The sequence below is a fragment of the Budorcas taxicolor genome, chromosome 20, assembly GCF_023091745.1.
Source record: "Budorcas taxicolor isolate Tak-1 chromosome 20, Takin1.1, whole genome shotgun sequence".
NCBI classification, from domain to species: domain Eukaryota; kingdom Metazoa; phylum Chordata; class Mammalia; order Artiodactyla; family Bovidae; genus Budorcas; species Budorcas taxicolor.
In genome coordinates, this window is record NC_068929.1 from 61,881,269 (window position 1) to 61,908,816 (window position 27,548).

At 48.6% G+C, this 27,548-nt stretch overlaps 1 protein-coding gene across 1 annotated transcript in view; it reads right to left on the reverse strand.

Annotated features, from left to right (window-relative positions):
* Positions 1-27,548, reverse strand: part of TRIO (trio Rho guanine nucleotide exchange factor) — a 352,914-nt gene that overhangs the window by 160,748 nt on the left and 164,618 nt on the right. Inside the window, exons 9-11 of the mRNA XM_052659225.1 lie at positions 25,715-25,945; positions 12,988-13,110; positions 3,667-3,858 (exon numbers count right to left, since the gene is read on the reverse strand). Coding sequence (XP_052515185.1) covers positions 3,667-3,858; positions 12,988-13,110; positions 25,715-25,945 — 546 coding nt within the window. The remainder of the gene's footprint in view (positions 1-3,666; positions 3,859-12,987; positions 13,111-25,714; positions 25,946-27,548) is intronic.

The following is a 27,548-nucleotide window of genomic DNA, read 5'->3' on the forward strand; positions in this document are numbered from 1 at the left end:
GTTTCCTCTTTTCCTTCTTCCTGGGATCAAGCACCTGTGTTCTGTCCTCCGGGTATAAGAGGGGAGGCTGAGGTCTCCATGCTGAGCCTAAGCACTCAGTCCGCAACAAGACTTACAACCACCGACCTTCACTCATAGAAATTCCTGACCCAACACTGAGCACGTATCACTGTGTGCTGGCACCGTCTCCAAGCTGGCTGTTAATGAGACCACCTCTGAATTACTTGCTCCTCAGAGAGCCGGAGATTGACCACAAGATGGAGGGGGCTATGCTCCGGATCAAGTGAGAAATAAAAGCACAGCCAAACATCTGGGTGTGAGGAAGGTGAATGTCCATGTCAGGAGAACCTCTGACCATTAACTTCTTTAAAGCTTCCTGTATTTGCCTAAACAGAAATGGCAACTCGCTTTTTCTATCTCGCTCTATGTGATTTTAAGTCATATGAACTGCCTGAGAAAAATTCATTCTGATAACTTAAATCTCTAGCAAGTTTTCATTCATCTGATATGTTAAAATATTTAGTGCCTTGATGCAAACACACATTTAATTAGCATGATTTCCTCCTCCTGGCCTTTCTCTCACTTTTAATTTTGTTTTAAAGCAGGTAATGAAATTTGTTCTAAACAAAGTCATTTTTCAATAACCGTTTTCAATAGACAAAGACTGAAGTAGCCATTCCTTCCTGTGTGAAACCTACGAAGCACCCTGGTGGGCCAGAGGACACTCGTGCAGCAGAGACAACGGAGAGAGAGCAAGGTTCCCGGGCTGATCAGCAAAAAGAATACTCAATCTACCAACAAAATGACAGGGGCTAAAAATGAAGTCTGAGCACGTCGAGAGGAAGAATCACAGCACACTCCACGCCCGTGGGTGACCAGCTTCCCCAAAGGCCTCCCCTCTGGTTGCCTCTGGCACCCCTGCCCACAGCTGTCACCCAACCCTCCCCTGGTCCAGGTCCCTTTGGGGGCACACATTTACAAGGAACCAAATCATAGTAAACACACCAGTTTCTCTGCTACTGTGATGGTCTTTCATGCACAGAGGAAAGAATGAATACATGGAAACGTCTCGAATTGCTAAGGGGAACCACTTCACTTCTCAAACAGGTTTAAGTTCTCCTTAGTCCACAAACTTCATATATACTAGAAGTTCCTACAGTGTTAAGTCAAGAGAACAAAATGCATTTTCACTTTTCAATAAACGTCCAGGCCTAGCGACACAACAGATTCTATAGTTGGCCAACTGGAATGCTTTCACTGTAAAATTTTTCCTTAAAAATGCTGCTGATGTTACAAAGTCCAGTGAACCCAAATTTAAGTCTCTGGAGAATGGCTTTTGTAAAAGGCTTTCCTTACGGCTTCCTTTAGTGCCTGCCTGCTCCACGAGAACCGTAACAAAAAGTGGAAAAGGTGATTAAAGTCGTAAATAGTGCTTCGTGGAAAGCGACCTTTTTTTTGGTCCTAAATGTGAGTTAAATCTTCATGAATCCTGCTAAGAATATCCCTAACCAGAGGCCTGGGACACAGGCATCCCATCACCGGCTCCTGTGTGCCCTGCAGACTCCCGGCCTCCTGCCCTCCCCTCAGCTCAGTCTGTGCGTGCGGCCCAGGGGCCCATCCAGGGCCACAGCGCCCCCTGCAGCCTGGGTGAGGAATAGCAGCCCCCACCCACTGCGCCTCCCCAGGAAGGTCCAGTCGGCTCTGCTGTCTGTCTGTCCCAGCTTAAAGAGCAAAGACACAACCTGCTTTTTCATGCACAGCATCTTTCTCTCTCTCAGGGTGGAAAAAATGCATCCGAGAAAGAGCAGCTAGCATCCTATAATAATGCTGATGGAAAAGAGAGAGTAACCCACAGCTATCCCAAAACAAGAGCTGTAACAGGTGCGTAGAGAGAAAGCTCTACAGTGCGGGGCGGTGGGATGGATAGCTAACTGCTGTGGAAGAGAAGAAAAGCAGTGCATCCCACTGCATGGACCAGACCGTGAGGATGCTGCGGTGTTTCAAGCTGGTGCTCCAGACACACAGAGAATCACTGATGGTACAAAAGCAAGGTGATCTAAGTCATGACATGTGTATTTCTGGTGGCAAGGCTGCAGGGGGGCTGGGAGCTGGCAGAGGCAGAGAGACTAGTTAGTTGTAGCGGCTTGACTCAGATGAGTGAGGAACTGGGGAAGGTGCACCCGTAGTCAGAAACCACCGTGAATCAATGTCTACTTAACGTGTCTCCTTGGAGAAAAACAGTGCCTTGTCAACAATGTGATGTCTTTTTTAGGGTTGGCATTACTAAACCAGAAAGAGAAGCTGCTCCTATCAGCTTTCTATGCTGACAAAGAGTCCAGGATCTAAAGGGCACCAGCCCCTTCCCAGAAAGGGCTGCTCAGGGTCCCAGTCATTCGCCACATACGCCCCCTATACTATTCTCCCCTGGAGGAGGGCATGGCAATCCACTCCAGTATTCCTGCCTGGAGAATCCCATAGACAGAGGAGCCTGGCGGGCTACGGTCCAGAGGGTCGCAAAGAGTCGGACACGACTGAGCGAGTATTACATACTACATCTCCGGGGCTCACAAAATTTCAGAGTTGAAAGTGAATATGGTTTTTCTGGAGTCAAACATTCAAGCTACAAATGGCCTGGTTGAGGACTGACTGCCCAAGATCCCAGATATGCAGAGAAGTTCTTTTCTTTTAAACAAATTCACAAGTTCCTGAGTCTTTAAACAAGGCAAGCCAGGCCTACCCGTTAGCAAGTGTCTTCCACAGTTTGGCTCCTTCCAGATCTTTCTTCCTAGCCTGTTACTACAGCCTTTCTGGACTCAACCTCAAATTACCTAAAAGGGCCCCCATTTCTAGTTTATAAAGAGCTGTGAAATGGAGAATTTATCCCCTTAGAAATAAGATGCAGTGAAGGTGACATTTTAAATTTGCAGTCCTACTAAAAACTTTAGCTTTTATTACAAATCCTTCTATCTCAAAGGTTACATAATATTATAGTTTCTTCAATTGTAACTTTCTATGATTTTCTTTTTTTTTCAATTTTATACTGGACTACAGTTTTCACTAAGAATAACATACATGCAAGATATAATTAATACCAACCTACTTCCCATTTACCAAATTACACATTATCTCTTATCTGAAGACAAGTTTACCAAGAGAGCTTACCGATGACAGCACTGTTAATAAATTCAGCATTATATAAAATGCACTCCTACGAGTATCTGAGGGCAGCCACACAGTCTGATAAAATCTGAACGCAGCCATGCCTTCAACCATATGACAGGCTCATAGGCAGAAAGGAAGCCCCATAGCCCTGACCCCAAAGTGCAGGTCATCCGCTTCTGCTAAAATGAAAGTGCCCGCCTCTCTCCAAGGGTCTCCTCCAGCTCCTGCTTTCCCTGCTCTCCTCCTGACCCGCAGCTTCCCAGGCCATCCCTACCCTCACAGGTCTGGTCCTGGCAGCCGCCTCCCTGGGAGATGGCGCGTGTGTGCCCGTGTGACAAAGGCAAGCCCACAAGGCCAGCTGCATCCCCGCCACCACCACCCATGGGTGACATGGCCTCGCCGGCCACCTCTGGTCCCCTTCCTGACATCACAACCACCCTCGTTCCACCCAAGGAGCCCCAGGGCCCTTCCGGGTGGGGCTCCATCTTTGCCCTGGAAGCTTACCTCTTTCACGTGCGTGTGAAAGGACACCGACATGTCCAGGAGGATCTTCCGCTGCTCAACGCGCCGTACGAAATCCTGTATCCGGTCCTCAAGCTGATGGGCAGCCTGATAGATCTCTTCCGGGTCACATTCTCCGGTCTGGGCCAGCTGCTCGGCTGCCTCAAGTAACTTATCTGCATTGGTGTACGTGTTCTGTGCGAGAAAACGTTCAGAGACACAGGAGGTGAATACCAGACAAGCTGGCCCGACTGGGAGCCATGATACACAGGAACAGAGTCAGCGAGTGCCGTTCCTTTCTGCACATCAACAGGATGGGAAGAGATGATTCTAGGAGTTCAGAACACCTCCATCGGCAGCCTTTGCCGCTCTTAGTTGAGTTAAACTCTGAACCTCACAGCAAAGCCCTTCCGTCTGGGGCCGTGATGGGGTTATCTGTAGGCAGCCGCTGGCTGTCCTGTGACTCACAAAAGGGCTTCAGGCTTTTTGCTGCAGCTCGAAGGGAGCTCCCAGCCACAAATGCCTGCTTCACTTTTTCTCCTGGTTTTATGACGGGGTGGAGAGTTCCAGTTTTGTGTCTTTCGGTATTGATGTACCGCTTTAGCATAATTCCCCAAGAGCAAGCGAAAAGGTTACGTTGCAAACACACACAAACTGCTGTCTCTTTTCACTTGTTTCTGCTTATCAGCAATTCTGTGCTTATTATTTTTTTCCCCTACTTCGGGGATATACTATTTTAAGAAAAAAGAAATAATAACTGCAACAGCTATAAAGTAGCCAGAGTTTTAAAGAGCTGAGAGTTGAGTGCAAAAGGGTATCTGAAATACTCTGAAAATTACTCTTTCTGAATTTTCTATAAATCAGGCTGCAAAGTGGTTCCTCAAATCAACAGGGCTGTTGCAGACCTGATGCCGCTCAGGGAAACTGCCAGCCAGAGGGTGCTGACGGGGGCAGGCAGCAAGGGGCCAGGCCGGAGGACCTCAGACAGGAACAAACAGAATCCGGGCCCCCGACAACGCCCAGAGGAAGCGTGCAGTTCCTGAGACACCGACTGAGCCCATCAACCTTCTCCTCCCCCAGCACTTCAGTCCCACAGCCGAGCAGGATCAGGTCTCATGGGTAAGACGGGTGGGGGCCCAGGGTGCGGGGAGACCGAGCCCAGTGGGGGCAGCCTGCCGGATGGAGACTGGGGACCTCCAGTGTATTCACCTACTAAGCCAACAGACTAATAAGGGTACTGAGACCTGGGTTCCTCATTCTGGACAACGGAGTTACAAATATGCAAAAGGAGGACACCTGAGTCAGCCCGGGGGCACTGGACTGGAATTGGGGGATCCACGTGCAGACACAGTTTTCCACAGGCTGGTGTGTAAAGAGGCACATGCACACTCACTCACGTCCCTATCCCCCACCCCTCATCTTCCGAGAGGACCCGAGAACAGTGATGGAACAAATGGCAATAAGCAGGTGGAACCCAGATCCCTATTTCTGAGCATCATTCTGCTCTGCAGGGAACCGGGGGTCTGTGGAGACATGGCTGATTCCAGCACAAGATGAGCCCCAAAGCGAGGAAAAGCCCAAGGACGATGTGGACAGGACAGGGTGGAGAAGCCAGTTTGAGGAGGCGCATGCTGGCCAAGTGAGGGGCAATTGAGCATCAGAGGGGACAGTGCAGGTGACGGAGGATCTATCCAGTCACTAGGAAACCAGGAGTCCCCACCGACACCAAGAAGCAAAAGTGGACGATGGACAGCATGTTATATATAGCATTTCAAAGTACATCCTCACAAAGTACTCAGTAATTACAAAGGGGGAAGGACTTGCTTTACAACGGAGCCATCTGGCAGACACCACCTTAAGCCAGGGATCGGAGTGGACACCAGACGTAAGAGGACAGATTAAACTGTGCGCCGCTTGACGGGAGGGTGTGAGGAGGGCCCGGCAGGGCTTCCGGGATACGCAAGACGTGCAACCAGCATACAACCTCGAGGAGATGTCAGACAAACCCAACGTGAGGGGCCTTCCCCAAAACACTGGGACACAGAAGTTAAGGACGGACGGAGGAGTGGCTCCAGGCTGAAGGACACCAAATGTGATGGGTGATTCTACACGGGACCCATTAGACATGGACACGGCGGGGTCTGAGTGTTAGAAGGTAGTCACGAGTCAGCACCAACTTCCTGATTCTCATGGTGCGATTCCGGTTGTACAAGACAATGTCCTTTTTGGTAGGAAATAGACAGACAATGGCTGGAGGGAAGCAAGGTCTCTGGGCTGTATTTCCAACTTTCCTGCAAGTTTAAAACCTGTAGAGATTAATCCTTTGTCATTAGTTTCACTTGCAATTATTTCCTCCCATTCTGAGGGCTGTCTTTCAAAAGCTCATTTGTTTATTTTTATTTCCATTACTCTAGGAGGTGGGTCACAGAGGATTTTGCTATGATGTATGTCAAAGAGTCTTTTGCCTGTTTTCCTCTAAGAGCTTTATAGTTTTTGACCTTACATTTAAGTCTTTAATGCATTTTGAGTTTATTTTTGGGTATGACGTTAGGAAGTATTCTAGCTTACGTGAAGCTGTACATGTAGTTGCCATGTAGTGTTCTTTCACATGTAGCTGTCCAGTTTTCACAGTGCCATTTATTGAAAAGGCTGTCTTTTCTCCATCTTCGTTGCATATTCTTGCCTCTTTTGTCAAAGGTAAGGTGCCCATAGGTGTGTAAGTCTAATCTCTGGGCTTTCTAGCTTGTTTCACTGGTCTATATTTCTGTTTCTGTGCTAGTACCATGCTGTCTTGATGACTGCAGCTTTGTAGTATAGTCTGAAGTCAGGAAGCTTGATTCCTCCAGCTCAGTATTTCTTTGTCAAAGTTGCTTTGGTTATTCGGGGTCTTTTGTGTTTCCATACAAACTGTAAAACTTTTTGTTCCAGTTCTGTGAAAAACATCATTGGTAGTGTGATAGGGACTGCACACCTTTGTAAATCTAAAAAGGAACATTGACTTGGATGTTTCTTTAGAAGCTAAAAGAGCAGATGACTGTCAAAAGGCACCTTGTTTTCCCAGAATCTCTTGCAAAAAGCTTCACATGGAAAGCACTGTTCATTTCTTTTTTAAAAACTCCAGTGTGAACATGCAACATGGCCGCATCTGCCACGCTCCAGAAATTCATTAGCATGGAGTCATTCTACTCACAATCACGGTACAACATGAAGAAGGAATGGGTCTTCAGATCAGTCAGGAGGTTCCTGGCTCTGCCAGACTGTGTGCAGAAATGGTCCAATGCTGGACCAGCAGGTCTGAACCAGCCCGAGACCAGGGCCCCCATAGTGCAGTCAAGGGCCTGCAGCAGTCACTCCAGCTGCAGGACCCGCTGCCACCAAGCAAGCACGAAGCTCTTTCCTCCTTCTCCAAACACCAGAACTGTTCTATAGAATAATCTATATTTAGTACCTTTTAAATTAATTCAACCAGAAGACTTTCGACACTTCCTGTCTGAAATCTCTGTCACGTTACTTCACCATGTCAAGTTTTGAAGAAGCTGACTTGAAGAAAAACTCGTTTAGTACACTGCTAGTTCAACATCTTGAAATTAAAGACAATTTAGAACTCATTTTACAAAGGATCCTTCAAACACAAAACCCCAAGACACACACTAATGCGCCTTAAACTTAATTCGGAAAAAGAAATTTCTCCTCCCTAAACCCAAAATCTGTTTTACCTTATGAGCACATTTCAGAAAAATGAGAAACGGCTCTTCATTAAGCAATAAAGATGCTTCTGTTTCTATTTTGAAGGTGCCTCCAAAGGCTATTCTGTCCAAAAGAACACCATAAATCTGAAGCATGACCTTAGATTTACCTTGGACAGAGGATGTGCATTACACTTTGCTTTGACAGAAAGCATTCAGAGATGAGAGGGTGGACAGGGAAAGCTGGGGAAGGCAGTCACTCTGGGTCTCGGCCCTCCTTGCAGGAAAGCAAGGCTGATGTCACCTTCCTCTCTGGGAAGAGCCAGACAGCTTTCCATGAATGAAGCTACAAACACAGAGCGCGATCTGGCTCAATACCCGGACGACTGTTTGCCGAGCCCCAATCTACTGCATGTGGTCTTAATCAAACCAGGCTCCATCTGGAGCCACCTCGCAGTCCAGGGCTCTCCTTGACTTCAAATACTGTCTTCCTAGCCCCCTCAACGGAGAAGGCAATGGTACCCCACTCCATACTCTTGCCTGGAAAATCCCATGGACGGAGGAGCCTGGAAGGCTGCAGTCCATGGGGTCGCTGAGGGTTGGACACGACTGAGCAACGTCACTTTCATGCATTGGAGAAAGAAATAGCAACCCACTCCAGTGTTCTTGCCTGGAGAATCCCAGGGACAGGGGAGCCTGATGGGCTGCCATCTATGGGGTCGCACAGAGTCAGACACGACTGAAGTGACTTAGCAGCAGCCCCCTCAAGGGATCTTAATCAAGCAAGGTGGGGGGCTAGAGAGAAGGCCACCCTATTTCTTCAGGCCTGTGAACGTCCTCACTGTACTACAATGAATCTGTTCTCATCTAGGGTCTACAGGGTGCCCCCCTGCTCCCACCCAGCCCATGCACTCTGAGCAGAACACACTCTTCAGAACCAGCCCGAAGGGGACAGTGACATGTGGTATCTGCAGGTACGTGGGCGGCCACTGGGTTCCAGTGCTCTGCCAGTGACCCCTCGGGGCTGAGGTTCACATACACCAAGGTGGACACATTTGTGGAGACAAAAAGATCACAGGTTTTCACTCAAAGGTGAGTGGAGGGGATTTACCTAAGTGGCTGGTCCAGGTTACGGTCAATTATGACAGAGTGCTGCATGTCTACCCTGGGCCACGCACGTCATGGCAGGCCCCGGGTTGCAGTTTTATCAGCTAGAGACGCAGAAAGCTAGTTGGCCTGCCACATGGCAATGAGGAGGCCGAGGAAAGTCACCCAACAGTCCTTCAAAACCAGCCAATCTCTAAAAATATGGAGCAGAATCAAGTGACAGTCACTTGGTCGTGTCTGACCCTTTGCGACCCCATGGACTGTAGCCTACCAGGCTCCTCTGTCCATGGGATTCTCCAGGCAAGAAATACTGGAGTGGGTTGCCATTCCCTCCTCCAGGGGATCGAACCTGGGTCTCCTGCATTGCCAGCGGATTCTTTACCATCTGAGCTACCAAGGGAGGGGAGGGTCGATAAATATTCACCCCAGAAAGAAAAGAGCTAAGAGAACGAGAAGCTGGAGATGCTGGAAAAAGAGGCCAGAGGTGAGCGGCCGGGTCCCAGCAGCGGGGTGAGCGGGGGGCACAGGTGGCCAAGGTCAGGGTGGAGAGCTCAGAGCCTCCTCCCACCCAGGCGGGTCTGCAAAGGATAGAGGCCCCCCAGAGGAGAGGTGGGTGTCTAACCGTGGCCCCCCAGCGACCGGCAGAACGCCTGGCACACAACCAGTGACCAGGTGAAAACCAGAGGGAGGGAAACAGGGCAGATGTCTGTAGAGCGAGCAAAAGTGCTTACATTTAAGGGATTTGTCTTTTTTCATGCACAGTTCAGATTTGAGCTTAAGGACTTCAATTAAAGGCAAAAGCGGGTACCCTTTAGAATCCCAGGAACAAGGTACCAAAGATGGTATGAGAGACATGAAAATCAGGGAGAAACGGAGCAAACAGGCCCTGCCTTTCCTGGAACTGGTGCAAAGGTGGCCTCTGCCCAGGCTGCTGCTGCTGCTGCGACCCTTGGCTCCCCAAGAGACCCGAGGGCACCAACGTCTCCCACAAAGAAAGCGTCCCACCCTTGCTGCCCCCGAACACCAGTGTTGACAAGCGCTGATGGTCATCTTAGATCTGAGGAAGTAAGTTCACCATGAAAAGGGCAAAGGTAGCCACAGAAGGGAGCTCCCTAATTAGAACGAAAGGAGTCACAGGAATTGGAAGGAGGGGTCCATGGGGTGCTGGCCGCACAGGAGGATACTCGGCAGACAATGCTGCGGTGCACTCGGGAAGGTGCAAGGAAGGGGCTGGGTGGGCGAGCCCACAGTCATGGTGAATAAACTACTTGTTTGCTGTCCTGCTTCGTAGGATCTTTGGTGCCTGGCGTCTTTGCTCAGAGGATCCGAATTTCAAATCCATCCTCAAACCACATGGCTGTGGCAGGAGCTTATCTGATGGGAATGTCAAGGGGAGATTAGAGCACACTTCCCACATTTCTTTGGCTATAAGAGGAAGGCAAAATATTTACCAGCATCCATAAGAAGGAAGCTCACATGTAACGTGGAAAAGGGAAGTCCCCAGACCCACCCCGGGGGCAGGAAGGCTGCTGAATACACAGCCTCTTCCAATCTGCTTCTAAGATCAAGAAAGGTGAAGGCTAGGCTGTTACTTTAACTTTACACATGAAGACTGTCAAGGAGGAAACTTTTAAGAGGCATTTTCACTCAACAGGATTGAAGCACAGTTTGCTTTCTTATCTCATGACTACCTCTCACATCAGTTCCCTAATAAATCCAGCAAACAAGTGAACCCTCTGTGATGTAAAACCCATGGACATACATGGCTGATTACTCCTGCTTATTTGGGGTTATGGATTTTGAGATGAAATCATTAGATGTATATAGACACTCTTGCTTTTATAATTGAAGGCTCTCTTTATTTCTAGCGTTTTTATGCTTTCAAGTCAATTTGCTTAATATCAACATTTCTACACCAATTTCCAACAGTTCGTATTTGCCTTGTGGATCTTTTTCTAATGTTTCATATACTTTCGTGGCGTCAGGTGGCAAAGAGTCAGACACGACTTGGCAAACAGCAAAATACTTTCAAACTTCCTGGGTATTTAATGTTTTAGGTGTGCCCTTTGAAAACAATACACAGTATGATTTAAAATATATATATATCCAGAGACTCTTTTAACAAGTATAATCTATTTTGCATTCAGTGTGATTACTGCTATTTAGGGACAAATTGCTACATCTTGGGCTTCCCTGGTGGCACTAGTGGTAAAGAACCTGCCTGCCAATGCAGGAGACACAGGAGACGTGGGTTCAGTCCCGAGGCTGGGAAGATCCCCTGGAGGAGGGCGTGGCAACTCACTCCAGTATTCTTGCCTGGAGAATGGCAGACAGGAGTCTGGCAGGCTACAGTCCACAGGTCCGTAAACCAAAGGACACGACCGAAGCGACTTAGCACATACACGCATGCGCGCTACGTCTTATTTTGGATTTCTTACATGATTTTTGTTGTTCTTTCTTTCACTTCTACTGGACCCATTTTCCTGAGTTTTTATTTACCTGGTTTTCTGCAGTTCTTTTTTCTTTATACTTAAGGAAAGCGGGGCTGTCTGTCCTGTCTTTAGTGGTCATTTAACAATGCTACCACACACCCCAGTGTTTACAAATCTAAGATCCACTACCCCAGCCCTACCCCTCAGGATAGCTCTCCACCTTCTGTGTTCAAGGGCTCTAGGGCTTTGCTCCATCTTACTTTGCGGGGGGTTTTGCTTCGGTTTGATGCATTCATTTACTGGCTGCAAGGGTCTTCACTGCAGCACGCAGCCTCAATAGCTGTGATGCCCTGCAGCCTGTGGGATCTTACTTCCCCAACAAAGGACCAAACTTGCGTCCCCTGCATTGGAAGGCAGATTCCCAACAACTGGCACCAGGGAAGTCTCTGTTGTTGCTCACTCATTCAGTCGTGTCTGACTCTTTGTGACCCCGTGCACTGCAGCACGCCAGGCCTCCCTGTCCTTCGCCATCTCCCGGAGTCTACTCAAACTCATGTCCATTGAGTCAGTGATGCCATCCAACCATCTCATTCTGTCATCCCCTCAGTAGAGGGAAGTCTCTACCATCTTGTTTTTAACCTCCCTCCAAGTCTGTCGTCTTTTGCCTAAATGGCCAACCCTTCGATTTACAAACACATTTACCAACTGCTATGCTCACTGCCGATCTCAGTCCTTTCTTCTCATGTGCTCAGTCCTGTCCAGCTCTTTGTGACCCCATGGACTGTGGCCCGCCAAGCTCCTCTGTCCATGGGACCCTCCAGGCAAGAATACTGGAGTGGGCTGCCATGCCCTCCTCCAGGGGCTCTTCCTGACCCAGGGATAGAACCCACATCTCCTGCATTGGCAGGCGGATTCTTATCCACTGTGCCACCTGGGAAGCCCCTCTTCCTTCTCATACTTCCTTTTTATTCATTTAATTAATTCATTCAACAAACACTGCTGCACCACACCAGCCTTGCTCCACGTGCTAGTCACAGAGACGTGAACACCACCGAATGCCTGCACTGGGGGAGTGCATACTGGGGGACGTGGGGGGCGGCTCCCATTGCTCTGACTAAGCTGTGCACTGCAGTTCTTCTATACATGACTGGTAAGCTCTCGAGTCATGGCCTCTATTTCAGCCTCACTCAAACAGACATCCACCGGGTGTGGAACTCCAGGTTCAGCGTTCCTCCCCCTCAGGACTCCATCCCGCCATCTTCCAGAATCTGCAGTTATGGGCGAGAAGTCAGCTTCGAGCCTTTTGCAGGGATGGGATGCTGCCATTTCTCTCTCTGGCGGGTGAGACTCTGCCTTTGGTGTTCCTCAGGTTTACCAGGTGTTTCAGGATGGATTCATCCTACAGCTTCTGAAAACAACTTTCACCCCAGCTCCTAGAGCCTCCTACACAGATCCTGGGAAGATAATCCCTCCCTCTTTCACTCTTTCTTTCAAAACAGAAGGCAAAAGGAGGCGCTTTACCAAACAGCAGCGAGCTGCAGGAAAGACCTGGGCCAGACATGCCACCCCAACAGGGTCACAGACACCTGACTCCCCTTTCCTTCCAGCAGCCCCCGCCATGCCTACTCCTCAGGTCAGGGAGTCAGCCTCAGAAAGGTTAAGAGACTTTTCCAAAGTCACACAGCTGGAGAGGATCATAGTCATTCAAACTCCTGGGCTGTGAACGAACCACACCCCTGCCTCCTATTTCTGAAGCACAAGCATTTAAAAGAAAGAGTAGAGGGGAAAGAAACGTTGGCCCATAATTATAGACATTCAAAGACTGCTATTCCCCCATTTACAAATTAGTCAACAGAGACTGATACAATAAATTATGGCGAAAACTTCCGAGACATGTTCCTATTTCAAGACCATCACATTTTACCATAGGATCCACTGTTTTAAGTCATCTTTGTGCCCAGACAAGGACAGCTTCACTCTGCAAATCTGGGCATCATCTTAAACACGCCTTACTGAAGCTAAGTCATCAGAGATGGGGCTGAAACTGTAATTCAAAACCAACCGCAGAGATATTATGGGAGAAAACGGTAAGGTCTTACCTGTGCTACTTCTTCAAAATCCTCATGACGTTTCTGCAAAGCCCTGGCCCGATGGAGTGATTTCCCTACACCTGTGTGTTTGCTCAGAAATGCTTCTCCATGGTTCTCAATCCAGTCCAGCACCTACAATGACACAGACACACATGCCATAAAAACCAGGCCAGCCTTGTCCAGTGTGAAGGGCTATCCGTTAAAGACACAGCTCTCTTATCAAAACTCTGTAGGACGCAAGAAACAAAGGAGAAAAAAATTGGAAGCAACCAGACACTAACTTGTTGAGAATTACACCTTCCGTCAAACTTGCCATCACGATTAAGAGTAATCAGCTCTTACTTTAATAAACTGCAAATCTGTTTATGTATGCGTTACATGCAGTAACGATTCAGTTAAATCCCACCCCAGTTCACACATCCCCGAACCACCCACACTGCCTGGGTTTTGTGTGGGATCATGGTCAAGACACAGAGGAGCACTTTAACTTAACATAAGGCTCAAAGTTTCACGACTCAGACAGTTCTGGTTTTTAACTACTGAGTTCATGTTTTCCTGTCTAAGAGTAAAACATATAAATAAAACTCAAGAAAACAAAACACTTAAATGCCTCTGCCCTGGTCTTTGAGGATAATATATTCCATAAACTAAGCTGTTGTGAAAGCTGAATATTTCATGAACAAAAATACATAAAAGTTCTTGACAGCTGAAACCCGCCACACTGAAGAAAAAGAGTGAAAGTAAAGCAAGGCAACCCAGTGTTCCTAAGGTCATGACTGGAGCCAAGCAGTTCACTGGCTTCTGTACTTGAGAAGCTACACACAGGATCAAACAAAACATTTAGACAACATCAAAGACACATCCGTCTCTCTCTGATGGAGAGGGGAGAACCAGCAAATAAAGCTCAGCCAGTCGTGCCTTTAGCTAGCAGCTTTCACGAAGATGTTACTTAAATACCGAAGGCGCTTGTTCACGGGTTTCGCGTGTTGCAAAAGTACTGGTGGTCACCTGGGACTCGGTAACTAGTAACCACGGTAACCACGGTAACCAAGCACACAGATTCAAACGACGGTGGACTCGGAACTGACTGGGGCCGCGTGGCCAGGACAGTGGTCTAGAAGGCGCCCTGGAAGAGGGCCAGTCACTCAAGCCTGCAGGTAGACTGCAGAGTAGAGGCACCTCGGGGGGAGGGCGCAACCACAGCATCGGCGATACTGCGGTCAGCTCTACGGAGACAGGTGGGCACTCAGCTTATCACGGTGATCGTTTCACGGTGCATGCAAATGTCAGCCGCCACAGAGCACGCCTGACACTAACGTGGCGCGGCATGCCAATGGCACTTCACTCAAAAACCCGAATAAAAGTGGCCTTAATCTGAGGTTCTACAAAACCGGTCCCTCGCCCTGTCACCTGCACCATAGACAGGTCAGCTGTGCAGACAGACAGCTAGAAATAGGCAGCTGGAAGGGCCGGAGCCCGCTGTCCAGGGACAACTGGACTCGTCCTCCTCGGCTCCACGCCAGTGACCTTCTGGCCTGACTGAGGGCAGGGGCCTTTCTGCCCAGAGCTTAGCAAGCCAGCAGTGCTTGTAAAGAAAATGGGCTGGAACCTGAATAAATCTCCGGTGGTCCTCTGTAAAGACCCTTTAGAATGAGTAGATGTGTGTGTGTGTAAAGACCCTTGTAGAATGAGTGGGTGTGTTTGTATATGTAAAGACTCTTGCAGAATGAGTGGGTGTGTGTGGGTGTGTGTGTAAAGACCCTTGTAGAATGAGCATGGGTGTGTATGTGTGTGTAAAGACCCTTGTAGAATGAGTGGGTGTGTGTGTGTGTAAAGACTCTTGCAAAATGAGTGGGGGTATGTAAAGACCCCTGCAGAATGAGCAGGGGTGTGTATGTGTGTGTAAAGATCCTTGTAGGACGAGTAGGGGTATGTGTGTTATGTGTAGACCCTTGTAGAATAAGTGGGGATGGGTGTGTATAAAGACCCTTGTAGAATGAGTGGGGGTGGGTGTGTGTAAAGACCCTTGTAGAATGAGTGTGGGTGGGGGTGTGTGGGTGTGCATGTGTGCACACACCCACGGTGGAGGGTGAGGTGGGGTCTGCACATGGTCTCGCAGCAGGTGCTCAGGATGAAGACACAAGTTCTCCTTGTTACCACTGTTCACTTCTGCACCTCCTGTCGACACCACATTCTGCCCATCACCCAGGATCTCAGTCATTCCTACTCGATCAGGCTGTCCGTCAGGGCAGCCTCCCAGTCTGCCTGCAAGCTCCCCCTCCCTCCCCTCGATTCTAGTCCCCTGAGCCACAGCCTTCCTGAGCTGCGGCTTCCTGCCTGCTCAGTGGGGATAATAAGGGGGATGCGAGCTGCCAGGCACCTTATACCCCAGCATGCCAAGCACACAGCACATGAGCCGTCCGCACCCACAAACCACCACCTGTGGCAGCTTCCATCTCGTGTCGCTCTTCAGGAGCGCAGGCTATGAACGTTCCATTGCTCTTTAGCCAGTGCACTTAGTACATTCGTTTTCTTTCCTGAGATTAGAGAGACCTTCAGTACCACCATTAGTAAGTAATGGACTTTCACCACTGACATCAAGCTGCTGTACTGCTTATGTGACAGTCTCTTCGCACACATTACAGAACACAGGTTCCCCTCTCACTCCTAAAGAAATGTCCAGTGACAACTTCATGACGTCTCCACTTCAAAGAGTGGGTTCAGTGAACAGAACGGGCCTCTGGGCACTAGAACAGCGCCGGGCAGAAGACTGGGACCAACTATTAATATATTAAGCTTGAAAAGAGTCAAGAGACTGTAACACCCATGCTACCGTCCACCTGCATGAAGGGCTAGGAGACACTTTTTTAAAACTACAGCTATAAAATATTCTGTATATTCCTCAATAGTTCTGTAGAAAGAAATGCAAGGTTTGGTAAACAGCAAACCTGATGAGTACTGATAACTCAATACTGACTGGAAGTAAAGGCACGATTTCAAAAAGTAAAAGACAAACGCTATTCCGTAGAAAGAGCTGGAGGAAGCAACAGTCTTTGTTTAAAAAAAAATATGAATTTGTTTTTCTTAGCCTTCAGAAAGCATCAGTTAGAAAGAAAAGCTATTATGATCCAACCACTCAGGATTACAAATGGGCTACAATTTTTCTAGTGGTTTCTTTTAGACAGAATTATAAATACCAGGTGAAACTATATTTCCAACAAACATGAAAGTAAATCAAAGGAGACTACAAATCCCAAGTGCATTTTGAAAACAGTGGCAGGCAATTATAAAATCTAGGACATGACTTAGCAACTGAACAAAAAAGATCATATTCAAAACCAAACTTCCCTACGAGGCTTTTGTTCCTCACAGGTTTCCCAGATGGCTGAAGAATCCTGAATGAACGCACCTGCCCAAGGAGCATCTGAAAGACAAGCTTCTAGAACTTTCCATTTAAAATGTAAAAATATTTCCAATCAGGAGCTCCATCAAGGCAGGGCAGCCAGCCCCTCCCTCACTCAGCCTTCCGTGGGGGTTGCTGCCATCCCCCGGCCTTGTGACGACCTCCCCCAGAAGAACAACCAGGCCAGGAGAAGGGCAAAAGTCGGTCTTTCTTTACAGGCAGAACAAGGCTGGGAAGTTGACGCCTCCTCGCTGTTCAGAGGACGTGGGGCAAGCTCGTTCCTCTGTACTTCAGTGCCCTTCAATGGCACCGTGTTCCAAGGCTGAGGTCACTCCACAGGGAGCCACCGAGACTTAAGACACGGACAATGGTCTCAGCATCTAAGTCAAAAGGTTAGCTGTGCAAGAAATCTTACAGATGGTTTAACTTCACTCCCTGCTTGTAATGTAATTACAAGGCTGAAAGCAATAATGGCAAATACAGACCTGACCTGATCACGGGGCCCTCCGGCTCTGAATTCTGTGATGTACGAGGCGTGATCCAATCAGTCCATCGTAAAGGAAATCAGTCCTGCATAGTCATTGTAAGGACTGATGCTGAAGCTTAAACTCCAATACTTAGGCCACCTGACGCGAAGAACTGACCCATCTGAAAAGACCCTGATGCTGGGAAAGATTGAAGGCAGGAGGAGAAGGGGATGACAGAGGATGAGATGGTTGGATGGCATCACCGACTCAATGGACATGAGTTTGAGTAAGCTCCAGGAGTTGGTGATGGACAGGGAAGCCTGGCGTGCTGCAGTCCATGGGGTCGCAAAGAGTCAGACACGACTGAGCAATTGAACTGAACTGAAGTGATGTGTGTGGTGTAACAATTACAGTGAAATGAAGCAGACACAAAACTCAACATGCGTCTGTGGGCTCTTGGGGACTGAGGGGACGAGAAGGAACCTTCTAGTTTCAGCATATTCACCAGGGCCTGACAACCAGTGGTCCCTGCCATTTCTCTATTCCTCTCCAGAAGAGTCCACAGCTCCCCATTTCTTGCATCGATGTATTTCAAAATTAGAATTAAGCTTTTTCTATAATTTACTCCTAACCATTTTTTTTAATGGTTTCAGGACTTCCCTGGGAAGTCTGAGAAGATCCCACATGCCGAGCAGCAACTCAACTCCTATGTCCCAAACACTGAGCCTGCACTCGAAGCCAGAGAACCACAATTCCAGAGCCCACAGGCCCAGAGCCCGTGAACTGCCCAAGAGAAGCCGCTACAATGAGAAGCTTGAGCACCACGACTACAAAGTAGCCCCTGTGAGCAACGAAGACCCAGCACAGCCAACATAAACGAATACATTTGAAAAAACAGGTTCTGGAACGTTTCAAAGTAGACTAAGCCTAAGGCTCACCTGAAAATGAAGTTTGTTTTTTCATTTTTAAAGTATCACAGTCCAGCTACACAGAGCAAACATATGATTCAGAACCAACTGCCCTGCGTTGCAAGAGGTCCTTCTTCCCAACCGCCACGAGAGCCCGGGAAGGAAGGAGCCGCGCTCCACGCACACCTTCTTGGCCAGAAGGGAGCAGGGGCAGAATCAGGGGGGAACGCCTCGGAAAGAAGCTGGCAGGCTTCTAAGCTTTTCCATCATCCATCCATCCATCTCCTGGAAAAAATACAACTCACTCCTCCTGATATTATCCTCACTTTAATTACATAATTACATACAATTTCTTAAAGACAACAAAGAACCTCAGGGAAGGAGGCAGGGAAGAAAGGAGGTAGGTAGGTTGTTACTCACAAAGTTTCACCTCGGATGTGCTGTGCTTAGTCACTCAGTCATGTCCGACCCTTGGTGACCCCTGACTATAGCCCACCAGGCTCCTCTGTCCATGGGGATTCTCCAGGCAAGAATACTAAAGTGGGGTGCCACGCCCTCCTCCAGGGAATCTTCCCCACCCAGGGATCAAACCCAGGTCTCCCGCATTGTAGATGGATTCTTTACCATCTGAGCCACCAGGGAAGCCCTCACCTTGGATATTCCCATCGAACTCCAACCAAACCATCACCACCAAGACAGGCTGACACCTTTAGGAATTTCCCAAACTTAAAAAAATTACTTTTCCCCTTCATAATTTGGAAATCGATCTAAAATAGTCCAAAGTTGTCCAAGAAACATCTTAATATTTCCAGATGTTATCCAGGAAATAGGTCCAGACGTTATGCACAGCTTAAGTCTAGCTACTGAACTATAGATATACACACACAACTACAGAAATACAGACACACATGTGCACACATAGTTAATCCCTGGGCACTTTCCCCTTAGGGCAAGGGTCCCCAGCCTCCAGGATCTAATGCCTGATGATCTGAGGGGGAGCTGATGTAGTAATAAAGAAAAAAAGGGGCATAATAAACATAATGCGCTTGAATCATCCCGAAACTGTCCCCCAACCCTGGTCCATGGAGACTGTCTTCCACGAAACCGGTGCCTGGTGCCAAAAAGGCTGAGGACCGCTGCCTTAGGGGACGCTGGTGATGTGGCTGGCACCCCACAGTGGGGGACCAAGCTGCGTGAGGCTTGTCCTGGGCTCTGTCCTCTCCCTGTCATCCTGACCCCTAAGTTCCCTGGGTTCCCACGCCCCGTCCCACTGGCTCACAGCTCCACACCCTGCCTTCCTTATCGCGTCCCCTGCAGGCAAGAAATTCGGCTCTTCTCCCACCCTTCTTAACCCCAGGGTTGAACTGTCCGCTCTTTGGGAGCTGCGGTTACTAAGATGACTGACAGTCAAGTCTCTTCTCCAGTCCTATGATAAAAGACACTGAAAGCTTGCTCCAAAGCCCCCAGAAAGATCAGCAGTCAGCCTATGTCTGCTCCCGGCAGGTTCCCAATCCCTAAGCAAACATTCGCTCCAGGACTCCCTAACTCTACCTGAGAAACTCTCCAGGAAAGATGGGCATCGCCTAACTATACTTCCCTGGTGGCTCAGAGGTTAAAGCGGCTGCCTGCAATGTGGGAGACCTGGGTTCGATCCCTGGGTTGGGAAGATCCCCCGGAGAAGGAAATGGCAACCCACTCCAGTATTCTTGCCTGGAGAATCCCATGGACGGAGGAGCCTGGTGGGCTACAGTCCACGGCGTCACAGAGTCAGACACGACTGAGCGACTTCACTTTCATGTTACCATTCTTATCAGGAGATGCAATCAGATCTGTGACTGTGGGAATGTAAACAGAAGAGGACATTAAACCTCAAGGTTTCCTAATGATCCTGATGAGAAAACCCATCCTCTGACTTCAATTAACAAGCACAGGACTGGTGAGATGCAGGGACCATCCCTGAAGAGCCAGGCCCAGTGTGGGTGGAACCCGCAGGGTCAGGCATCACCGAGGGATGTCAAAAACCTAGCTGGCAAAAGCCTAGCAGCCCAGGACCCAAGGTGGAACCGCGACTTGCTTCTCTGTAGACCTGAAACCCATTTCTTTGTGTTCAAGGGGCCAAAATCTTTAATATTTTAAGGATCTCGCATGCTGGCAACGTTCCCAGGCAAGGAAATGATCCCTCCCTTCTCCGGTCACCCCTTACTCCCCAACATTAACCATGAAGATTCCTTCACGAGGATCTCCCAATTAGATGACAACTCCATTGCAGGGCCAACTCTCCCCCATTCTAAACACAGAGACCTCAACCCCAGATAGTTTTCAATTAGCAAAATCGGGGAACTTCTTCCACTTCTTCATCTATTCATTCATTTCAACAAATACTATCTATTACACCAGACACTTGGCAAAAACACCAGAGAAAAGACGCAGCCCACTGCCCCCTGGACCTTCAACCCTGTCCTCCAAGACCCCCTGACTTGCATGTTGGTCCATGATGGGGACCCAGCCTATCTCCTTGCCTGGAATCTTGCTCTCACACCGCACTTGTCACCCTACAACCAGAGCCATCATTCCAGCATGAGTGGATTCCATCCTCTCAGTTCAGTTCAGTTCAGTCACTCAGTCGTATCCGACTCTTGGTGACTCCATGGACTGGCAGCACGCCAGGCCTCCCTGTCCATCACCAACTCCTGGAGTTCACTCAAACTCATGTCCATTGAGTTGGTGATGCCATCCAACCATCTTATCCTCTGTCATCCCCTTCTCCTCCTGCCCCCAATCCCTCCCAGCATCAGGGTCTTTTCCAATGAGTCAATTCTTTGCATCAGGTGACCAAAGTATTTGAGTTGCAGCTTCAGCATCAGTCCTTCCGATAAATATTCAGGACTGATTTCCTTTAAGATGGACTGGGTTGATCTCCTTGCAGTCCATGGGACTCTCAAGAGTCTTCTCCAACACCACAGTTCAAAAGCATCAATTTTTCAGCGCTCAGCTTTCTTTATAATCCAACTCTCACATCCATACATGACCACTGGAAAAACCATAGCCTTGACTAGACAGACCTTTGTTGACAAAGTAATGTCTCTGCTTTTTAACATGCTGTCTAAGTTGGTCATAGCTTTTCTTCCAAGAACAGACGTCTTAATTTCATGGCTGCAGTCACCATCTGCAGTGATTTTGGAGCTCCCAAAAGACAGTCTCTCACTGTTTCCACCGCTTCCCCATCTATTTGCCATGAAGTGATGGGACCAGATGCCATGATCTTAGTTTTTTGAATGTTGAGTTTTAAGCCAACCCGTCCTCTGCTACCAGAGAATCAAGTCAAACCCACAGCCTACGGGTTTGACCTTGGTGTGGTGAAATGGGGAAGCGCTAACCCTCTGCAGGCTGGCCAGGATCACTAAATAAGACAGAAACGGGCGCTCAGGTTCACAAAACCATGCCCTCAGTGTGTCCCTCGAAGCTCACAGAAACAATGCCAGAGCCTTAGGCATGGGGGTCACCGTTCCAGACCTGTCCCCACCCAGCTCTCCAGACAGCTGGGTGGAGAAATGACTGCCATTTCGTCTCTCCTCTATCCCCCAGTTCCTGTCACCCAATGGTCAACTGCCTGACTTTCCACCCACCCATCCAAGACCAGCTCAAACCGTGCATCTCGCAGGAAGATCTTCCTGGCACCTGGCAAATTGGCACTTACATCGTGATAAACAGGAGCCATCACCTTGATTACACGCTGCGCCCCTGATGTTTGAGGGTTCGGACAAAGCTCCTTGGAACCCCTATATTCGCTTAAGTCCTTACGGCACAGAGATGTCCCCTTAGATGGCACGTGCATGGCAGGTAGATGACCCCCGTGAGGGTGCCTAGTCTTATTTACTCCCTCATCTGGGGAGCAACTTAATGGGCACTATCAAGTTCATGCCTTGGCAAATCATACTCTACAACAGGCAAAGACATAGGCGCTGTTCTGAGCATGTTATGGGCTAATTCACTGGACTATTAAACAGTCCACTCTCACTAGGCGAGTCAAAATTGACCTAGTCAACATGTTTATCTCTCAGAATATCACACATTTAATTTTAGGTATTTATAAAAAAAAAAAAAAAGAATGAAGCATGGACAAGACAAATCTAGAGTGGACGAGGTCTGCTTGACCATTTTTTCCCCAGAGTATTAGCTAGTAGTCCAACACCCACCTGGAGAAGAGTTTTTCCAAGATATAACTCAGCGAGGGTGACGCTCGAACACCTGAAAGGGCTGCAGTCGGACAAGAGGGGAGGACCCACGGGCTTTTTTAGGAGAAGATCTCCCCGTCAGAGGGGCTTTTTTTGGGGGGAGTCAGCCTACTTCAGGAAAGCGGGTTTCTGGGGCCCATTCACCTCACGTAACATGTTGAAGCCACTAAATCCACCAAGCTGAGAGGCGGGCAGACCACACCAGTGAGTGGGAGAACGGGTTTGATGGCATCCTGCTGTGGCCTGCTTCCAACACTCCCGCCCCACGTGAAGGAGTGCAGCAACGTTGCAGCGTGTTGTTATGGTAAACTGAAGCTGGTCCTAAACTGAAAACCACTGCCAGGCAGTCACACAAGCCTTCATTCTTTCATTCATTGATTCAACCAGACATCCACTGAGGGCTGCCCTGACCCACGGGCTAAAGGAACAGGCATACTAGGTGACCACAAAGACATACGACACGCGTGCGTGCGAAGTTACTTCAGTCATGTCCGACTCCTTGCAACCAGCAAGGCCCCTCTGTCCATGAGATTCTCCGGGCAAGAATACTGGAGTGGGCTGCCATTTCCTCCTCCAGAGGATACTTTCCACCCAGGGATTGAACCCATGTCTCCTAAGTCTCTTGCCCAGGCAGGTGGGTTCTTACCACCAGCACCACCTGGGAATGACAAATGGTATTTGTTTCATTTTTAAGCTAACGATGACCAAGGTTAATGCTGTCTAATAGATAGGATGTGTGTTTGGGGAGGTCTTCAGCAAGCCTTCCAGCTGCCTGCCCCACCCCCATCCTTAGATCTGGACCCAGGGTCAGTGCTCTGGGTCAGCACTTCAAGCCCTCCCACCCCACAGCGCCTGACTCCCACCCCAAATACTGTCCACACAGAAATTATGAAATTGCCTTTGCTTGTTATAAAAACAAACACACAAAAGAAAACTAACCACTAAACCAAAATTATGTGTGTTTTAAAAATCAAATGCCATCCCCCCAAGCCTTCCCTTCCTCGAGGGCACTCGCTGTTAATGGTCTCGCATCTTTTCTTGCAAGAAATCTTTCACAGACGGGGTTACATTCTTCTGGGAGGGCTGTCTTCACAAGAACATCTTCATCCTCACCGCTCATGTGGAAGCTCGTTTTCTTCTTCCTCAGTATTTACAGACGCCGCCTCACGACCCAAAGCAAGCCGACAAAACCACACGTGGGTTGGCTAACTGGCTTATTATGTTTCTGTGGACTTTGCTTTGGTCTTTACAAGTGTATCTTCTGCTGACGGCATCTTTCTAAAGCTCTACTATTTTCTTCGCTTATCCTCAGCTTACCTTTCCTGGCCCATGCTCAAGACAGCAGAATTTTTCCCTGTGTGTGATTAACTTCTCAAGTTTCAGAAACACATTTTCAGTTCTGACATCCTACAGAATCCTCTGCAGGCAGCTGCCTGCTCTGCCTCATGCTTTCAACTTGGTTCCTTGCCTCACAAGCCAAACCGACAGAGCAGTTTCCTGTTTGCATAACGAGTCCAAACCATTCCCGATCATTTAATTGACAAAACGTTTCCCTTCAAGAGCAATTACTATTTCTACAGAATGCTCACAGAGCTGTGGACTGTAAAACACCTTCTCCTGCCCACATCCAACCCTGTTCTGGTTCCTGAGAAAAAACATGGCCAGCTTAATGAACTGGCTTTGCAATTATCATAATTACCTTTCTACCTAGAAAAATTAATGTTGGCTGTTTTCAAATTCGAGCACAGCTAGTGCTTGGCACCAAGCTAGGTGGTCAGACTCGTCAGCCTGTTCCCCAAAGCTTCCTTTTCTGAAGCGAGAGAGGCCCAGGGGCTTATTCCTATGCGACTGGACACCCCAAGGAGCTCTGAGAGCTGGAGAAGGCGGAGGACAGCTGCTGCTCCCGTCATGGGTCCAGAGTGCGTGCTGGCCCGTGGATACATAATGAACACCTGATCCAAGGGATACGGATGCAGGCAAGAAAATCCTTTAATAATTACAGTGAAACTGTTAATATTTCACAGTCTGTGACAGTTCGGGGACAATTAAGAGAAACTAATAATGGTGCCTTCAACCTCACAACTTCAGTTCTCACGGTAATGCCAAGACCACGACTCCTCCACCTTCTTTCCCTGCCAGTCACATTCTATGACTAATGCAACACTGCAACCAAGCACATACCACATCCATATCATGATTCCTGACGCATTTTGATCATGCACACTGCAGAGAACTCAAAAACCATCAGTAGAATCAAAGCAAACTATGCAAAAATTAAAAACCATAGATGCTTCACTGGTGCCTCAGCAGTCAACAACCCACCTGCCAATGCAGGAGACCCGGCTTTGATCCCTGATCCGGGAAGATCCCCCATGCGGTGGAGCAACGAAGCCCGTGGGCCACAACTATTGAGACTGTGCTCTAGAGCCCAGGAGCTACAGTAACTGAGCCCACGTGCCGCAGGGCCTGTGCACCAAGAGAAGTCACGGCAGTGAAGAGCACCACCCCTAGAGAGCAGACCCCGCTCCCTGCAGCTGGAGAAAGCCTGCAGAGCAGTGAAGACCTAGCAGAGCCAGAAACACATAAATAAGTTATTAGATACATATACACAGAGAGAGAGTAATTAAGAGGATCTGGAACTCACCAGACTCCTGCTAAGAGCAGAAGGGTGGTCAGTGCGTGTGGAGGACTCACGTGCACTCCCACACGTCAGCCCCGACAGCGGGCGCCCCTCACCTTCAGGTGGTACTCGAGGGGCTGCAGAGTGAGCCACTCTCCGGGTCCAGGGGAGGCTCTGTCCCCAACCCATCACTGTGGCCTCAAGCCACCTCCCCAGATGCTATGGGTTTCCCCGCACACCCAGAACTCCTCATCGCGAGTGACACCTCATCTACACCCTTGTCTTCCCCTCTGTTTTAGGGCAAAGACATGACTTTTATCTTCTTACTAAAGCTATATCATATTTTATAAGCCACCCCCCAGCTTTAAACCTCAAGACCCTGGTAGCACAACAATCTTTCTTATTTCATAGGGAATACACAGTACCAGGACAGGGCTTACTCTTACATTCAACAACAAAGGTGTCCACTGTTTAGAAACGGATGGTCTTTTGTAAAAGCCTACTATACGTTAATTAGACAACTATTTATGAAGCACTCCCGAGCCCCTGAGATGGCACTTCCTGACAAGTGGGGAGAGAAACACAACTAGCTTACGATTAAGTAATCCGAGTGGAGACAGACCTAAAACTGTCCCAGCACCATGCACGAGCACCCGGGGCACTGTTCTCACAAATAAACGCAATTGAGGATGAGCTGCTGCGAGACGGAAAGCGAGGGGCTCCGGGGTAGATCCTGCCTCGTCTCCTGTGTTCCAGGCACACGAGCTCAGGGTGTGAGCAGCCTGAACACGCGTGCTCAAGAGCGCGGCTCTCACGCATGGTGAGACAGAAGCTGCACACGTGTGTGCGCGTGTGCGCATTTGTGCGTGTAAGCTGTGTGTGTGTGCATGCATGTGTGTGTATTCTTCTCTCCCCCATCGGGCCTATCTCACTTTCTCGAGCACAGACAGGTCTCCTCTATGACACCCACACCTATACTCTCACCCAGCACAAATCACTCCCAGGAGGAGCGGCGCCACCACGCGGACCCCTGGGAGGACACCCGCACCCACACGTGGGGGCCCCCCAGCACCAGGCGCCCCGCGAGGAGGCCCCCCACTCACCTGCTGGACGTCCTGCTGGAAGACGCAGAGCTGCAGCCGCTGGTGGAGCCGCACCTTGCGGTGCTGCCAGATGTTCTCCAGCTGCCGCTGGTGGTGCAGCACCTCGTGGATGACGTCCAGGACGTGGTGCACGGCCTTCGAGTAGTTGGCCGAGGCCGTGAGCGAGTCGGAGCTGCCGGGCGTCAGGGGCCGCTGGAGCTTGTCGAGCAGGGACTTCCCGTCCTGGCTCACCTGCCGGCGGGATACACGAGCCATTATAAGCCAGCGGGTGCTCCAGAAGCGCGGCTCTGCCCAGACCACGCAGCGGAGCCCACCCTCCAGAGCACGGCAGGCCTACACAGACACATGCTCACCTACATGCACCCACACCCAAACGTAAATCAGAGTTTCACTCAAAGGCACGTTTTATAAAGACTAAAATAAAATTTAGAACAGACCCATCCGTTATTCAGTGACATCACAAAACCAAATGTGGCAAATCACAGAGTTAAAATAAAAGGACTTTTAATTTTCATAAACACTGTAGTAGATGCTAGTCTTAATAAGCATGCTATTCTGCCTGGTTGCTCAGATGGTAAAGAATTTGCCTGCAATGGAAGAGACCTGGCTTTGATCCTTGGGTTGGTAAGATCGCCTGAAGAAGGGAATGGCAACCCCCCACTCCAGTATTCCTGCCTGAAGAATTCCATGGACAGAGTAGTCTGCAAGCTACAGTTTACGGGGTCGCAGAGCCTGATGCGACTAAATGACTCACACACACAACCATTCTGTCTTAAATGACATACGCGTGCGTGTATGCATGCATGCTAGGTCACTTCAGTCGTGTCCAACCCTTTGCAACCCCAGGACTGTAGCCCACCAGGTTCCTCTGTCCATAGCATTCTCCAGGCAATACTGGAGTTGGTTGCCATGCCCTCCTGCAGGGCATCTTCCTGACCCTGGGACTGTCTCCTGCGCTATACACAGTTTCTTTACTCCTAGCGCCACCTGCAAAACCCCAAATGACATATGGGCTGACACAATTTCACTGCTGGACTACCTGCAAACTGAAATTTAAAAGTAATACTTTTCTTGTGTTATATTAGAGAGAACATAACAATTACAATGGAGCAAAATTTTAAAGCTGAATCTTGAAATCTAAGGGGGAAAAAAAAAAGGACTAATCTAGCACCAGGCAATAAATATGTACTTACACTTTGTGACATAGTTGGATAGCAATTTTACTTCACAAAATAAAAAGAAAACTAAAGTGCCATTTTAAATTAGTTCACTAACTTAAAAGAAGTTATTTTAATTAAACAGCCATCATTTTTAAAGGAGATTTCAGTACTCTAACAGTTAACTATCCAAGTACAGTTAAATAAAAGCCAACAGACTAACCAAAAAAAAAAATTAAGGAAAGGTATGGTTGGAATACAGAAAGAAAGCATTATGTATTTTTAAACTTAGGAATGGTTATGCCAGGTGTGGTAGAAACAGCTCGATCAGACTGGACAGAAGGATGTGATGCGCGTGAAGTATGCGTGATTCGGGTGCTTCCTAAGCCCACCCGCAGGACCAGGACCTTTGTGCTCAGATTCTTCAGAACATTTCCTGGGGTATCCATGAAAAGGAGGAACAAAAGAGATTACCACCCCATACATTTTATTTCAGCAGGTATCATAAAGTTTCAGTCAAACAATGGGGGTGCAGCATTTCTTAGGACTGAGGACCAATACTCCAAGTTACGCATTTCACATCTGTACAGAACCTAGAAAGAATTGCTTACAAATATTCCTTCTGCCTTTTACTCCTTATAAAACATGTAAGTCAGGAAATGCTCACCAGAGCATAT